The sequence below is a fragment of the Colletes latitarsis genome, chromosome 7, assembly GCF_051014445.1.
Source record: "Colletes latitarsis isolate SP2378_abdomen chromosome 7, iyColLati1, whole genome shotgun sequence".
Taxonomy (NCBI): domain Eukaryota; kingdom Metazoa; phylum Arthropoda; class Insecta; order Hymenoptera; family Colletidae; genus Colletes; species Colletes latitarsis.
The window spans coordinates 14,639,674-14,656,297 of NC_135140.1; the positions used below are offsets into that span (position 1 = coordinate 14,639,674).

At 35.2% G+C, this 16,624-nt stretch overlaps 1 protein-coding gene across 1 annotated transcript in view; it reads right to left on the reverse strand.

Moving 5' to 3' along the window:
* The window catches only part of LOC143344060 (extracellular serine/threonine protein CG31145), a 109,183-nt gene that overhangs the window by 33,052 nt on the left and 59,507 nt on the right, over positions 1-16,624 (reverse strand). Inside the window, exon 2 of the mRNA XM_076769655.1 lies at positions 2,060-2,184. Within this exon, the coding sequence (XP_076625770.1) occupies positions 2,060-2,184 (125 nt within the window). The remainder of the gene's footprint in view (positions 1-2,059; positions 2,185-16,624) is intronic.

The following is a 16,624-nucleotide window of genomic DNA, read 5'->3' on the forward strand; positions in this document are numbered from 1 at the left end:
CTGGGGTTAAATACAACCATTTTTGGTCAATGGAGATACCCCCAAAATCCTACCCGTTTTCAAGAAAAAAAATTCTTTACTGGAAATACAATGTCTGATCCTGAAATTCCGATTTCACTGGAATTTCATGTGAAAAAAAATTTGAAATCGTTCTGAAAAAATTATTTTCGATTGCGGGGGTCAACTGCAAGAATTTTTGGTGAATAGACATACCCCCAAAATCCTACTCATTTTCGAGAAAAAAATTCATTACGAGCGGTACTTTAAACGTTAATAACTTTTTAACGAAGCCTCCATCAAGAAATTAGTATTCTTGATTTTCGTCTTATTTTGGTCTCTAGAATCTGGCATTAAAATTTTTCCCGGGGGTGGCTGGACACTCTGTATATTAACTATCGATAGGAAAATAATTGTGGTTGTCATAAACGTGATTTAAATAATAACTGCATTAAATATTTTGATTGCAACAATGATCAATATTTCCCTTTTGCCCCTTTAAAATTAATATTCAAATGAAACATTCTATTTCTTGTAATATAAATACAAAAGACAGGAACAAAACTGTCGTTCTTCGTCGATGAAAATTAATTTTAGGGAAAGTCGACGATCTCGTGGTACGTCGATTCAAATATTCAATATTCGAATTAAACACTCTATTTTCTGTAATGTAAATAGAAAAGATAGGAACAAAGCTGACATTCTTCGTCGAAGGAAATTAATTTTAGAGAAAATCGACGATCCCGTGGTACGTCAAATGGTACGAAGACCTCTTGAAAAAGTCAATTTACTGTGAGCCACGTAAAATTTAATAAAGGTCCACGTACGGTGTCCGGGGGCTTATCATCCATTACTTCGCCCAAGGAAAAATTCCGAGCACGATTTGCGTGCACTGTCGCTCGAAAATTTATATTACAGCATGTTCGATCGCTGTAATACCCGAGTGGAAGGAGTTCGACAGGGACCGCCCAAGAATTTCGATTGTTATGCATTGCGTAGCGATAGAACGTCTGACCAGAGGCGCCCGACTCTACTGAGAGCCAGGTCCCGAACGAAACTGCTGAAATTTTCAATCAGCTCTAATATAATAATTATCGTTTCACTGTTCATTTCTCCATCGAACAATTTTTTTTATTATTTCAGTGCGTGGATTCTTCGAGTAATGTTCTTTCGAAACATCCTGTATATTCAAAGAGAGACTATTTTAACATAACGCGACTGGGATCCACGAACATTAATTTTATATATTTTTATTGAAGCTTCTCTTAATTATGCTTCGTTTCGACTAAAAATGATATTTGCATGTATTATATTTTGAAATTTATGCACCTGCACTAAGTAGAATGTTTCCCTCAATATTTTAGGTACATGAAGTTTTTTATGAATATTGTATTTATAGTACACTTCTACAGATACTAGTTTGTTACATTTAATGATCTTTTATTTACCAAAAATGATATTTGTATATATTTTTAAATTTATTTACCTGCACTAAGTAGAATGTTTCCCTCAATATTTTAGGTACACGAAGTTTTTTATGAATATTGTGTTTATAGTACACTTCTACAGATACTAGTTTGTTACATTTAATGATCTTTTATTTACCAAGAATGGTATTTGTATATATTTTTAAATTTATTTACCTGCACTAAGTAGAATGTTTCCCTCAATATTTTAGGTACACGAACTTTTTTATGAACATTGTGTTTATAGAACACTTCTACAGATAGTAGTTTCTAAGCAGAATTCTAATTTGCGATAGAATAATTCGCTAGACGCGTGGGAAAACGTCAGACCTTGCAATGAAGGCGAATAAGTTTAAACGTCGCGCGGATTAAAGTCGAAGGCCACAGCGCGAAGGTTAAAAAATAACACGAGATTTTAATTCCTCGCGAAAAAGAGACTATGAATATTGTAAACAGCACTAGAATTTCAAATAAAAAAATACCGGGATACGAATGTTCGCCATTTAATATAAATTCATATGCGTTTAAGGGGCGATCAAGTTTCTTAACGAATCGTGAAAAAGTTGTTGATAGTAAAGAATTTTAAAGACGCTTACCAACATGAACGATAGGCTTCGTCGCGATTTCGTGCAACAATTGGTCCACGTATTTCGAGTCCAACGGGTACAGTTCCGTTCTGGAGATTTGCAAATGGAACTTCTCTAGGGTTGAACTATTCTTCCTGAAATCGAACAAAAGGGGGAAGAAAAATTAACTTAAGCTCTGTAATAATACGATCGAATGACGATTAATGCGGCTAAATTATATAATAATTATTAGAAGGTACGAAATAAAGTATAATAGAAATGGAATTGTACCGCGTGACGTTCGATTTATTGACTGAAAAATGTAGGTTTCATTGGAAACACGTTATGTCGGATATCCGGTAAGATACCGAGATTGAAAGGGCGGACACGAGACGAATTCCAATTACAATTCGCTAGTTTGCAGCTCCTTATAACCCGTGGCACATTATATTTATCACCTGTCGCATTTCCTGCCAGTTTTTCCCTGTGAATTGTATTTATGACTTGATTCGTGTCTCCATACGTGTCATACGTTGTAAATTAACTGACGTTCCGTATTATACTCTGATCCGAACAAGTATTAAATCATGATATACTACGAAGTTATCAACGAAGGAAATTTATGTATTTCGTTGTTCCAAGTACGCGTGAAAACAATGCGAAGTCAAGATTTAAATTCTTTGGCTTTTAGAGTACATCTTTTGCGAAATAATTGTTGTGTTTATTTATCTTAACGTTTCGGTCATTTTCTGGCCATCTTCGAAGCGATAAGATTAATTAATTAAAATTAATTCTTATAAATCACACTTTATATTTAGAAAAGGAGATACAAAAATGTTTGATTTGTCCACTAATTACGAAATCTATTTCGATACACAGGATAAAATACGACGTTGTGAAATGAAAATTTCTGTTTCCTAAGAAGCGTGAAAATTTGATATTTTTACCGTAGATTTTGAACGATACAAAATTGCATTACAAATTAATGAATGTAGTAATTTACGAAAATAATTGGTCGCGTTAGATTGTCTGTACATTATTCAAAATTCTAAGTGTAAAATAATAAAATTCTATTACGACACACAGGATAAAATACGAAGTTGTGAAACGAAAATTTCTGTTTCTTGAAAGTGAAAAAATTTGATATTTTTACCGTAGATATTGAACGATTCAAAATTGCATTACAAATTAATGAATGTGGTAATTTACAAAAATAATTGGTCGCGTTAGATTGTCTGTACATTGTTCAAAATTCTGAGTATAAAATAATAAATATTCTATTTCGATATACAGGATAAAATACGAAGTTGTGAAACGAAAATTTCTGTTTCCTAAGAAGCGTGAAAATTTGATACTTTTACCGTAGATATTGAACGATTCAAAATTGCATTACAAATTAATAAATGTAGTAATTTACGAAAATAATTGGTCACGTTAGATTGTCTGTACATTGTTCAAAATTCTAAGTGTAAAATAATAAAATTCTATTTCGACACACAGGATAAAATACGACGTTGTGAAACGAAAATTTCCGTTTCCTAAGAAGCGTGAAAATTTGATATTTTTACCGTAGATATTGAACGATTCAAAATTGCATTACAAATTAGTAAATGTAGTAAATTACGAAAATAATTGGTCGCGTTAGATTGTCTGTACATTGTTCAAAATTCTAAGTGTAAAATAATAAAATTCTATTTCGACACACAGGATAAAATATTAAGTTGTGAAACGAAAATTTCTGTTTCCTGAGAAATGTAAAAATTTGATACTTTTACCGTAGATATTGAACGATACAAAATTGCATTACAAATTAATGAATGTGGTAATTTACAAAAATAATTGGTCGCGTTAGATTGTCTGTACATTGTTCAAAATTCTGAGTATAAAATAATAAATATTCTATTTCGATATACAGGATAAAATACGAAGTTGTGAAACGAAAATTTCTGTTTCCTGAGAGTGTAAAAATTTGATATTTTTACCGTAGATATTGAACGATTCGATTGCATTACAAATTAGTAAATGTAGTAATTTACGAAAATAATTGGTCGCGTTAGATTGTCTGTACATTGCTTAAAATTCTGATTATAACATAATAAAATTCTATTTCGATACACAAGATAAAATACAAAGTTGTGAAATGAAAATTTCTGTTTCCTGAGAAGTGTAAAAATTTGATACTTTTACCGTAGATATTGAACGATTCGATTGCATTACAAATTAGTAAATGCCCCGATAGGCAAAGTGTCGTTGCTGTTGGGAAGTAATAACGATTAGTTACCAATTAAAAATATATCTGCTCGTAAATCTCGTTAACGCGTACGCGTAATTGCGCTGCGCGCGCGTAATACGCTCGGTTGAAAGCCACGCAGAAAACGCGCCGCAAGCGGAATCAACTTTCGAACGAAACAGAAATTGGGAAACTTCCCGGAAGCCTCGGTTTCCCTCCACTGGACTGGAAAAAGTTCCGAACCGATTGCCCGCATTTTTAGCGGTAGTAAATAATTATCGACGCGACGATGATTTTTGCTTCGGGCCTCGTTTGGAAAAACCTGACGACTGAATTCGTTTGTTTCGTACGCGGAGCACGAAATCGACTAAATAATTACTGTTAAATTGAGACAAACGCATTCTGTCTCAAACACGAGCTCGTATTATACCGAGTAATTCTCAAAATAAACGTAATCATATTTAAAAGAAAAAATGAATCATCATTGTGATATTTAACATCAAGTAAAAAAGGTTAAAAATTATTTGACTGTAAAAACATTTACTGAAAAGTGCTACGCGCGTGATAGTTTTAAATTTAACCAAAATAATCCAAAATAAAAATATCATCTGATGATTGAATTCGTTTGTTTCGTACGCGGAGCACGAAATCGACTAAATAATTGATGTAATTCTCAAAATAAACGTAATCATATTTAAAAGAAAAAATGAATCATCATTGTGATATTTAACATCAAGTAAAAAAGGTTAAAAATTATTTGACTGTAAAAACATTTACTGAAAAGTGCTACGCGCGTGATAGTTTTAAATTTAACCAAAATAATAATCCAAAAGAAAAATATCACGAATTGTTCAGGAATATCTATTATATTCCTGCTCGAAAGTATTGCATCCGACTCCACAATCGCTGGATTTAAATTCTGTAGAGAGTCTAGGGGATTTATTGGTTCACACCATTCGAAAACCAGACAGAAAAACAAAGGGAGAACCAAAAATACAACTGACAGAAGAATGGAGGAGTGTTTCACAAAATTATTTACTCGGAGTCACGTCTGACGTGTCCAAGCGTTTAGAACGTTTTATTAACCAAACGGTATACTCGACAAAATACTGTACTATAATTTTGTCGAGGGAAAAATTTGTATTCTACATTTTCGACTTATCTTTTGAGGTACCATAACTTTTGTACATCTTGTGCAATCGTAATACACACTCTCAAATTGATTAATCTAATTCACATGATCAGTAAACAGAGTAATGTGTAATTTGTACGTTGCAAAAATATTTGGACACTTTGGAGACACTTGTTACGTAATATTTTACATCACAGTATATTTCTGCAGGGTATGAATTACACAGAAATTAAAAATATATAAAAAAATATGTCGAAAATATAGAATAGAGTTGTTTTCTGAGGCTTCGTTATCGAGATAATTAGAAAATTGTTCAGGAACGCCAGCGATTAAATACGATATGCCTGACGCGTCCGTCCATTACTCACTACTTCTACTTATGCTAATAGCTAATGGTCATGCTCTATTGCATGCATATCCGATGAACTTTCAAAGTCGATTTTCTCGAAAACAAGGCCTCGAACGAAACAATTTTATTCCATGTTTTCGAGTTATTTTTTACGTAGGATCCCCTCACTGTTGCACCACAATTATTGGGACACTCTGTATGTGAATCAATAACCTACGAAATACCATGCTGTCCGAATATTAATGTAGGTCTCTCCACCAAACACAGTCTCATATCATAGTAAATTTTACGCAAGATTCGACACTTTAAAAATAACATTTACACTTGTTATCCTTTAAATAGAAATAGTCATTAATTAAACGCAAAAAGATCGTTTCATTGCGTGCGTTGAGTTACAAAGAAGATAACGTTGTTCTCATTAGTTAATAAGCTCGTACGATTAACACGATCATGTATATTCATCGTACAACGTGCAATTCACGACATATTGGAAGAAGAAATTACGGATAGAATTTCCATAGAATATCCACGTTTATTATGTAAATTCAAGAACAGCTCTTGTATCGTTTTATATCAGTCATCGGGTATTAGCTGATTTTGTATTAAAATATGTATTTCACTCGTACGATCTCGTTCAATTTCTAGCGCTGTGTGAATTTCAAATCGGGTTAAAAAAATTATTTTTGTATTTAAAATTATTACAAATGTTAATATTCGCGGAGATTTGAATATTTCGTTTTGTATCTCTGTCACTGGATAGTCGTTACAAGGAACATAAGACGAAGTTTGCTAAATTCTTAATGAAGAATCTACCAGCGAAACCGGAACGCGAGCGCCATTTAATTTCTGTAGTAATTCGTTTCGATGTTCCAAGCCTGGTACTCATTATTAAAATTTATCAAATAAATAATTGTGCTTGCACAGTGAACATTTCGACAGCCGTGTTTTTGATCAATTGTAATGCTCGTAGTTTTTGTTTTATTCATTAAAGAAATAACGATGGATGTTTTCGTTACTCTTTGATACAAAATTTTTGCTCGTCAAAAGTAATTTAACGCCTTCACGTACCATTTAGATCGACGAAATCCGGGCCCAAACGATAGATAAACAGACCAGGCTGATGCTAAACTGCTTTGTATATAACAGAGGTTGTAAGAAGCGTGACCGACTCTTGAGACGTACTGATAGGAACTAAAACGCAATCACGATCGTCATTTGCTGTCTGCGATGTGATGTTTACGTTTGAGCTGACTTTCTGTTCGCGAGTCTGGCTCGTGTTATTTATGTTTGGGCCAAAATCTTTGCCATGAGTCAGACTCGTTAAAGTACGGGAAGAGGTTAATCCGGGGTGAACAAAATTAAAATAGCGACCTAAAGAAATATAGAAATTGTAGAAACTTTCAATAATAGCATATACAGGGTGCATGGCTACCCTTGGGAAAAATTTCAATGAGGAATTCTAGGGGCCAAAATAAGATGAAAATTAAGAATATGAATTTCTTGATTGAGGCTTCGTTAAAAAGTTATTAAAAAATTTGAAATCATTCTGAAAAAATTATTTTTAGTTGCGAGGGTCAATTATAAGCATTTTTGGTGAATAGACACAACCCCGAAATTCTACGCACTTTCGAGAAAAAAATTCAGGAATGTGGACAAATTTTTCGACGAAAAAAAAAATTTCAAATCGTTCTGGAAAAAATATTTTTAGTTGCAGTAGTCGATTGTAAGCATTTTTAGTGAATAAACATACCCTCGAAATCCTGCGCATTTTCGAGAAAAAAATTCCTAATCAAAAATCTAATGTGAGGCCAGAAATGCTTCCCTGAAATTTCATGCGAATCTTTAAAACGTCATAACTTCTGAACGGATTGGACGATTTTAATGTTTAAAAAAGCAAACTACGCGTATTTTGATGGAGAATATGTGCAAATCGTAAAAATATTCGAAAAGTTGGTCCTTGACCTCGCAAAATGAAAAAAACCCCATAAAAATGGTCCAATCTTCAAAAAGCCATAACTCCTACTATAGTGAATATATTTCAATGAAACTTTTTTCTGAAGTAGAGCTCATAGGTATCTACAATAAAGTATTAGACAACTTTTCTGTAGGACGTCAAATAAAATTATTATAAATCAAAAAGGAATTTTTAAGATAAAATTCTTTTCCAAAAATATAATGTCTGACCATACCATCGATATGTTTCACTGAATTTTCATGCGAATCTTTAAAATGTCATAACTTCTGAACGGATTGGACGATTTTAATGTTTAAAAAAGCAAACTACGTGTATTTTGATGGAGAATATGTAGAAATCGCAAAAATATTCGAAAAGTTGGTTCTTGACTCCGTAAAATGAGAAAAACCCCATAAAAATGGTCCAATCTTCAAAAAGCCATAACTCCTACTATAGTGAATATATTTCAATGAAACTTTTTTCTGAAGTAGAGCCCATGGGTACCTACAAAAAAATATTAGACAACTTTTCTGTAGGGTGTCAAACAAAATTATGAAAAATCAAGAACGAAGTTTTAAGAAATATCGACAAGGGGGTAGGTGCCTAAAATTTTCGACGAATAAAAAAAATTTCAAATCGTTCTAAAAAAATTATTTCTAGATTCTGGGGTCAAGTACAACCATTTTTGGTGTATAGACATACCCCTGAAATCCTACCCACTTTCGAGAAAAAAATTCGAGAAGGTGTGAAATTATTCGACAAAATTAAAAAATTTCAAATCGTTGTAAAAAAATTATTTTTGGTTGTAGGGAGCAATTACAATCATTTTTGGTCAATATACGTACCCTCAAAATCCTACGCACTTTCGAGAAAAAAATTCAGTAGGTGTGAAACTCTAAACGTTAATAACTTTTTAACGAAGCCTCCATCAACAAATTGGTATTCTTGATTTTCATCTTATTTTGGCCTCTAGAATCTACCATTGAAATTTTTACCCTTTGATATTCCCCTTTCATCGCGATATTATTGAGATTTTTAAAAATTTAAAATAGCTTGAAATGTTACGTGTGGGGTGAGCGTATTTTTATAAATTTCCAACATTTATATCGATTTTTCAATAAACATTTTGTGATTTAACAATCCAGAAATTTCTCTCGTTTCTTTGTGAAGCATTTGAAATGATAATTATTCGTTATCTTGTTTCAAATAAAATGTGCCAACGACCCTGCGGAAGTACATACTTCGTTACTAATTCACGAGTCAACATTTAGAGGTTTGTACAGATTGAAAATTCATCAACTTCTCTGTCGGTGTTTCTCAGTGCTTCCGTTTAAATCTGCAACGAGAGAGCAGACAGATTTCCGTTTAATATTAGACTCGATGGCCGGCATTAATTACAATGAAATGCTCGGTACACATTTGATAGTCCACGGAAAGTGGAAAGGCCAAATGTTTTTAAAATTCCATACATAATAACGGAACAAGATTCAGACGTCCGGTAAATTCTTCAGGAATGGTCCGCGATTCGACGACTTTTTAAGTACGTTGACGATAGCAAATGGATGTTTCTTTCTTTTCACCTGAAAAATTCATCGGTGAACGAAACGATCCATTAAAATTAATCACCAGTACTAATTGTCATCTTCGTCATCCGGTCGTTTCTCTTCCCGTGATTATTGCGAGCGCGTTGTATAACATTCCGGCGTGACTTTCACAGCGAAACAACGCACAATTCATTTATTAACAATAAGCGTGTCGCATTCTGTACCATTGGGACACATAAGGAGTATCTGCAGAGAAATGCAGTTAAATATTTACATACAGTCACGGCAAACACGACCAGGAGGATATTTGACGTTATTGCAAAACAAATAATGCACGAAACTCGTTAGTATTAATAACAAATACAGTCTCAGAATTCTTTTTACACGCGTATCGAGTACCTTCGAAATCGTGTTATTGGCATCCGGTTATACGTGAACGAAATTAAGAAATAATTTTTAAAAATTTTCATCGTAACGCTTTAATTTAGATTTTGATTCGAGTTAATTTGAGTCACGGAAGGAAATACATTAGGCAAAGGACGGAAATGTTCAAAGAAATAAAGGGAGAGACGAAGAGGGAAGAGAAGGGTGCAATTCGGTGGATTTTGGGTAGCGAAGTAGTCTGGATTCTTAGAGACGCGTGTCACGCATACGCAACTCGACCATTCTAGCCGGAGATAAGGCTAGGGACTATCCCTTAATGGTGTTCACGTAGCGCTATGGAAAACACCCCTCTCTGGCATGAGATGGCCTATCAGACGGGTAGCAAACCCTTGGTCCCGGCGTAGAAACGCGCGACAAGAGCCGTGAATGCCGTTCCATGCATTTTAAAAGGCTGCGAGTTACATTTTCTGGATCGTCTCGCGTGTGACAATAATCTTCAGGGTCCGTTGGCTCACATTTGCATGTAATGGGACCGAGACGCGTATTCATATCTACTTACACTTGCGTTACGAGCTGATGATCCTACTGTTTTAAAGCCACAATGGCGCGCAATAATAAAATGACGAAATCAGACTCTGAACGCTGGTGCATAGATGGTTAATTCAATTTTTCTTTGGATTTAAAAGTGTCTATCTGCGCCATTTTGAGATGGATCACGAGCCCCTTTTGTTACTATCGCGACACAATTTTATTTATTATAGAATCGTAAGTCTCTTCAAACGATTCCAAATTCTTCGAGACTCCTTAAGCAAGAATCGAAACGTTTATTCGTTAGATAAACAGAAAAGGAATTTAAATATAATGAATTCCTAAGCTTAGAATCTGAGAAAATAATCAATTTTTTTACTTCAACACAATTTTATTTATTATATAATGAGTGAAGACTCGTTAAGCAAGACACGAGACGTTTATTATTTTCATAAACAGAAGAGGAATTTAAGCACAATAAGCAACTTTCGAAATTTAGAATCTGAGAAAATAATCAATCTTTCTACATCAACACAATTTCATTCATAATCATATCACTGCAAGTCTCTTGAAACGATTCCAAACTCTTCGAGACTCGTTAAGCAAGAATCGAAACGTTTATTCGTTAGATAAACAGAAAAGGAATTTAAATATAATGAATTCCTAAGCTTAGAATCTGAGAAAATAACCAATCCTTTTACTTCAACACAATTTTATTTATTATATAATTGTTCCAACGAACCATACCAAACTCGCGAAGACTCGTTAAGGAAGATACGAAACGTTTATTATTTTCATGAACAGAAGAGTTCCAAGTTTAGAAGCTGAGAAAGTAATCGATCTTTCTACATCAACACAATTTCATTCATAATCATATCACTGCAAGTCTCTTGAAACGATTCCAAACTCTTCGAGACTCCTTAAGCAAGAATCGAAATGTTTATTCTTTACATAAACAGAAAAGAAATTTAAATATAATGAATTCCCAAGCTTAGAATCTGAGAAAATAACCAATCTTTTTACTTCAACACAATTTTATTTATTATATAATTGTTCCAACGAACGATTCCAAACTCGCGAAGACTCGTTAAGCAAGACACGAAACGTTTATTATTTTCATGAACAGAAGAGTTCCAAGTTTAGAATCTGAGAAAGTAATCGATCTTTCTACATCAACACAATTTCATTCATAATCATATCACTGCAAGTCTCTTGAAACGATTCCAAACTCTTCGAGACTCGTTAAGCAAGAATCGAAACGTTTATTCGTTAGATAAACAGAAAAGGAATTTAAATATAATGAATTCCCAAGCTTAGAATCTGAGAAAATAACCAATCTTTTTACTTCAACACAATTTTATTTATTATATAATTGTTCCAACGAACGATTCCAAACTCGCGAAGACTCGTTAAGCAAGACACGAAACGTTTATTATTTTCATAAACAGAAGAATTCCAAGTTTAGAAGCTGAGAAAGTAATCGATCTTTCTACATCAACACAATTTCATTCATAATCATATCACTGCAAGTCTCTTGAAACGATTCCAAACTCTTCGAGACTCCTTAAGCAAGAATCGAAACGTTTATTTGTTAGATAAACGAAAAAGAAATTTAAACATAATGAATTTCCAATAACCATAGCCAATCTTTTTATCATAAAAACTAGAAACCCGATGAATAGAAACCTGGTCGAAATCTGAAATCTCGGTTTGCCAAGGTCTCGTTAGCCCCGACCGATCAAAAGCTAACTTATGTTATCGCGATTGATTTCACCCCCTTCTAACCCGTGTCCAGCTGATTTTCGCGTGCCACGAGATAACGTTTGTTTAAAAAAGAATCGTTTAAGGTCGACGGTTGCGTCGCGGAGCGAAGATATGATTTTTGGCCGGGGCGTGAAAATCGATATGAAAACGGCGGCCTCGAGCATATATTGGCTAGGTCGCAATTGATGAGATCGTTAAAGTAGACACACCGTGTATATCTAGTTGGGGTTTCATACAATTCGTGCAAGTGTACACGGAGCCGGGTACGTGTACCCGGTCGCGCGTTCCTGTGTGTATAGGTCAGAATGCACACAGTCTGCCTCAATATGCAGTGATCACTAATGCAATTTCATGGCGCATGCACGTGCAGTAACGAAGGCTTAGGTCACGCTTTCATGTACACTGACTGATTACGTCTTGCCTGTAGACGTGCACCCGTGTAACTAGGCTGTCCGAGTATCGTTTTATGAGAACGATTCGATACGGAATCGAACTGCACGCCTCGCCCCGTCCACGTCGTATTAATTAACTTTCTTGTTTATTTTCGCGGTCCGCAGATTTCAATGCGATTCTATTACTCACGCTGGGGACAGTTTCAAGCTGCAACCGGTCCACGGTCCGCGGCGCTTCAACGTTTTTCCCCGAAAATCAAAGAGGAAATTACCGATCTCTGAACCGTAGGATCACGGGTAACCTTCGCGATTCGAGAGATCGCGACGATACTCGCTTTCGTTTCGGGAATACGTTCGCGTCAAAATTTCTAATTTTTTAGATCATAAAGAGGGAAAAGAGTTCACATGGGGGGCCCATTCAATTTTATGTGTTATTTTTGTTTTTAGGAATTTTCAGTTGGGCAAAATCTATGGCTTTTGAGAACATACGGGGGAAAGAGAGCTCACGTTTTGCTTTTGGAGTTCACGTGCAAAGGGGATTTTGTCAATTTTATGTGTTATTTTTGTTTTTAGGAATTTTAAGATTTTCAAAATTCACTCCTAAAGCAGACTTGGGCAGAATCTATGGCTTTTGAGAATATGCAGGGGAAAAAGAGCTCACGTTTTGCTTTTGAAGTTCACGTGCAAAGGGGATTTTGTCAATTTTATGTGTTATTTTTGTTTTTAGGAATTTTAAGATTTTCAAAATTCACTTCTAAAGCAGACTTGGGCAGAATCTATGGCTTTTGAGAATATGCAGGGGAAAAAGAGCTCACGTTTTGCTTTTGAAGTTCGCGTGCAAAAGGGATTTTGTCAATTTTATGTGTTATTTTTGTTTTTAGGAATTTTCAGATTTTCAAAATTCACTCCTAAAGCAGTCTTGGGCAAAATCTATGGCTTTCGAGAATATGCAGGGGAAAAAGAGCTCACGTTTTGCTTTTGGAGTTCACGTGCAAAGGGGATTTTTTCAATTTTATGTGTTATTTTTGGTTTTAGGAATTTTAAGATTTTCAAAATTCACTCCTAAAGCAGACTTGGGCAGAATCTATGGCTTTTGAGAATATGCAGGGGAAAAAGAGCTCACGTTTTGCTTTTGAAGTTCGCGTGCAAAAGGGATTTTGTCAATTTTATGTGTTATTTTTGTTTTTAGGAATTTTCAGATTTTCAAAGTTCACTCCTAAAGCAGACTTGGGCAAATTTTATAGATTCGTGTGCATATTCCAAAACCTCTCCCAAACTTCTCGATGAAGAAACACTATAAAGGGCTTTTTCAAGGAACATCAAAGATCGACGGAATGAGGCAAATCGAATTAAAATTAATCCAAATACAATTGATATGAAGACTCGTAATTTAACACTAAATTGCAAACCTAATTTTTGAACGAGGAAATTTTAATGGAAAAAAAGTCCTGCATATTCCGAAACTTCTCCTAAACTTCTCGATAGAGAAGCACTATAAAGGGCTTTTTCAAGGAACATCAAAGATCGACGGAATGAGGCAAATCGAATTAAAATTAATCCAAATAGAATTCATATGGAAACTCGTAATTTAATAATAAATTGCAAACCTGATTTTTGAACAAGGAAATTTTAATGGAAAAAAGTCCTGCATATTCCAAAACCTCTCCCAAACTTCTCGATGAAGAAGCACTATAAAGGGCTTTTTCAAGGAACATCAAAGATCGACGGAATGAGGCAAATCGAATTAAAATTAATCCAAATACAATTGATATGGAGACTCGTAATTTAACACTAAATTGCAAACCTGATTTTTGAACGAGGAAATTTTAATAACGAAAAGTCCTACATATTCCAAAACCTCTCCCAAACTTCTCGATCGAGATTAACTGTAAAGGGCTGATTCATGGAACATCAAAGATCGACGGAATGACGCAAATCGAATTAAAATTAATCCACGCAGATTTCGATCATCCAACGTTGATACGCGTCAAAGACAGAGGCACGTCCTCGAGGATGATCCGTCGTGAGTGTCTGCGTCCAATCGTATTATGAATTAAAGCCTTGTCTAGAGCCAAGGATCGCCTAGGAGATAATTGAGAAACAGAATCCAGAAAAGCGGTTGGCTCCTGATCGTTAAAACGATCCTCGCGCCCGTTGCGTGTTTCGCGGAAAATTATCTTCGATTAAAATACATCCGTGTGTCCCGTGGATTTCGAATCGAGACTCTCGAGCTGCAGTGATCACTCATTATCGAGGGAGGTACTTGCTAATTGGTCGCATTAACCCTTTGCCATACAATGACGAGGCTGACTTGTCACAAATACTTGATGTCAAGTTTCACAATCAGGAGGCTACTCATTCGTTTTCTATATTAAAATCAACACATTTTCGATCTTTCGTGGCCATTCCTTGTACGAACAAATTTAAACAAAATTAAATAGTATACGTTTGAAAAATTTACATTAAATCGTACGCTGTCTAGCACTTTTTGTGATTTTTTTTTTTAATGATAGGTAGGCTGTTTTGTACTGAGATTTGGCAGATATATACATTCATCTTATGAGCATGTACAGTATTTTTTTTAGGGAAAAGTATTAAAAATTGTAGAAGTTATAACTAGCGATGCTCTTTCAAAGGCAAAAGTAAAAAAACACTGAGAATAATTGAAATGGAGACAAACGTTCAACGTTTGTTCGTTCTACGGATTCTAAAATCGATGAGAAATCAAAGCGTGTATCCAACTTTTTAGAAATTGCATGATTTTTGTACGGTAGCACAGCTATAGATGATTCATTCGAAACCTTTGGGATTGTATCGACGCTGTAAAAAATGTCAACGATAATTTATTTCGATACTTATTCGTCGGGTGGACGCAATGTTTGGGAATTGATACGTATTGGTATTAATTAGCACGTCATTGAATCGGTCCCATCATTTTGGCGACGGTAACATCGCTTTTAACGAAGCGTGAAAACAAAAGGCATTAGCGCGTATCGAACTGTATTCTGTTGTAATGCGCTAATCCGCGATGGCCGATAGTACGCAGGGCATTTGCTAATTTCATCGGGAATTATGGCAGTCGGATATCGAAATCCGCGAACAAATGAGTATTTCAAACGATTATCGGCTGTTTGTAATTTTCTGATGCTTACGATTCCCAAAGTCTGGATTTACCGATCGGGGGTATAAAATTCTGATTTTATCGACTTTCGATCCGCGCGAGTTAAAATATTTCTTAATGGCTGATCGATGCTTAAACCACAGACGAAGTATACGAGTAGACCTTTCATTCAATGTATTTTTTCGGCCCATTTTTCTGGGACTCTAGATCCCCCTTAACATTTTCACCGTCTTATAATATGAGATACACTCTTCCAAAATGGAACAAAATGTTAAAAAGATCATGCATCAAATTGTAAGGGGATCCTCGTAAGAAGGCTTTAATCTTCGTAATGGTTTTAATGGGCCGATGATCAACAATGACTGGCTTATGGTCACTGGTGGTCAACAGTGAGGTTGACCACCATCAAGGTCAGCAGTCCAGTGAAGATCCAGAAATGGTCAAGAGGTGGAACCAATCGAAATACCGTTGTTCTTTAGACCAAGCGGTTCTTAACTCTTCACGTTGACATTGTCTCCCCACTCTTCGACTTCCCCACTCGAAGACAACTGCTGGACAAATTCTTCAGTACCCCTGGAGCATCCAGGGGGATCGGGTCTCGCGGGCCGAAGTCAGGCCATTCGTGGAGCGGTGACCACTGGGGGGACCAGGACTGACCAGGACTGACCAGGGCTGACCAGGGCTGACCAGGACTGACCAGAACTGACCAGTGCTGGCCAGTGGAGATCCGACGACTGACCACTACTGACCAGTGCCGGACCGAGATGACCACTGGTAAGAACTATTTAAAACTGCTCTCCCCACTTCTATTTTGTCACTTGATACCAAGTGAACGTTATGGAACTGTCTATTGCTCTGGCTAAATTACGAATTGTTTCTTCTGTTACAGCTGGACCTTTGGTGCTTCCTTGGTAATGGTAACTAATGCTCAACAAGTAGTAAGCCCACTTTACTTATTTATATTATTATCACAAAATTGACCAGTTTATTTTATTTGTTTGGTCATAATTCAATGTTATTTGATTGTCCGGTTCTAGCTAATTATTATGTTTCCTCCTCTACTCTAATTCCTCCTCTATTTCTACTACTGCCTTATTTTCTGATTTGGCATGATTGTGTCGAATCATATACCATTTTTGTTTGTATACTATTTTATGGGTTTTAATGACACTAATTAGAATAGAATTTTTATTCTTG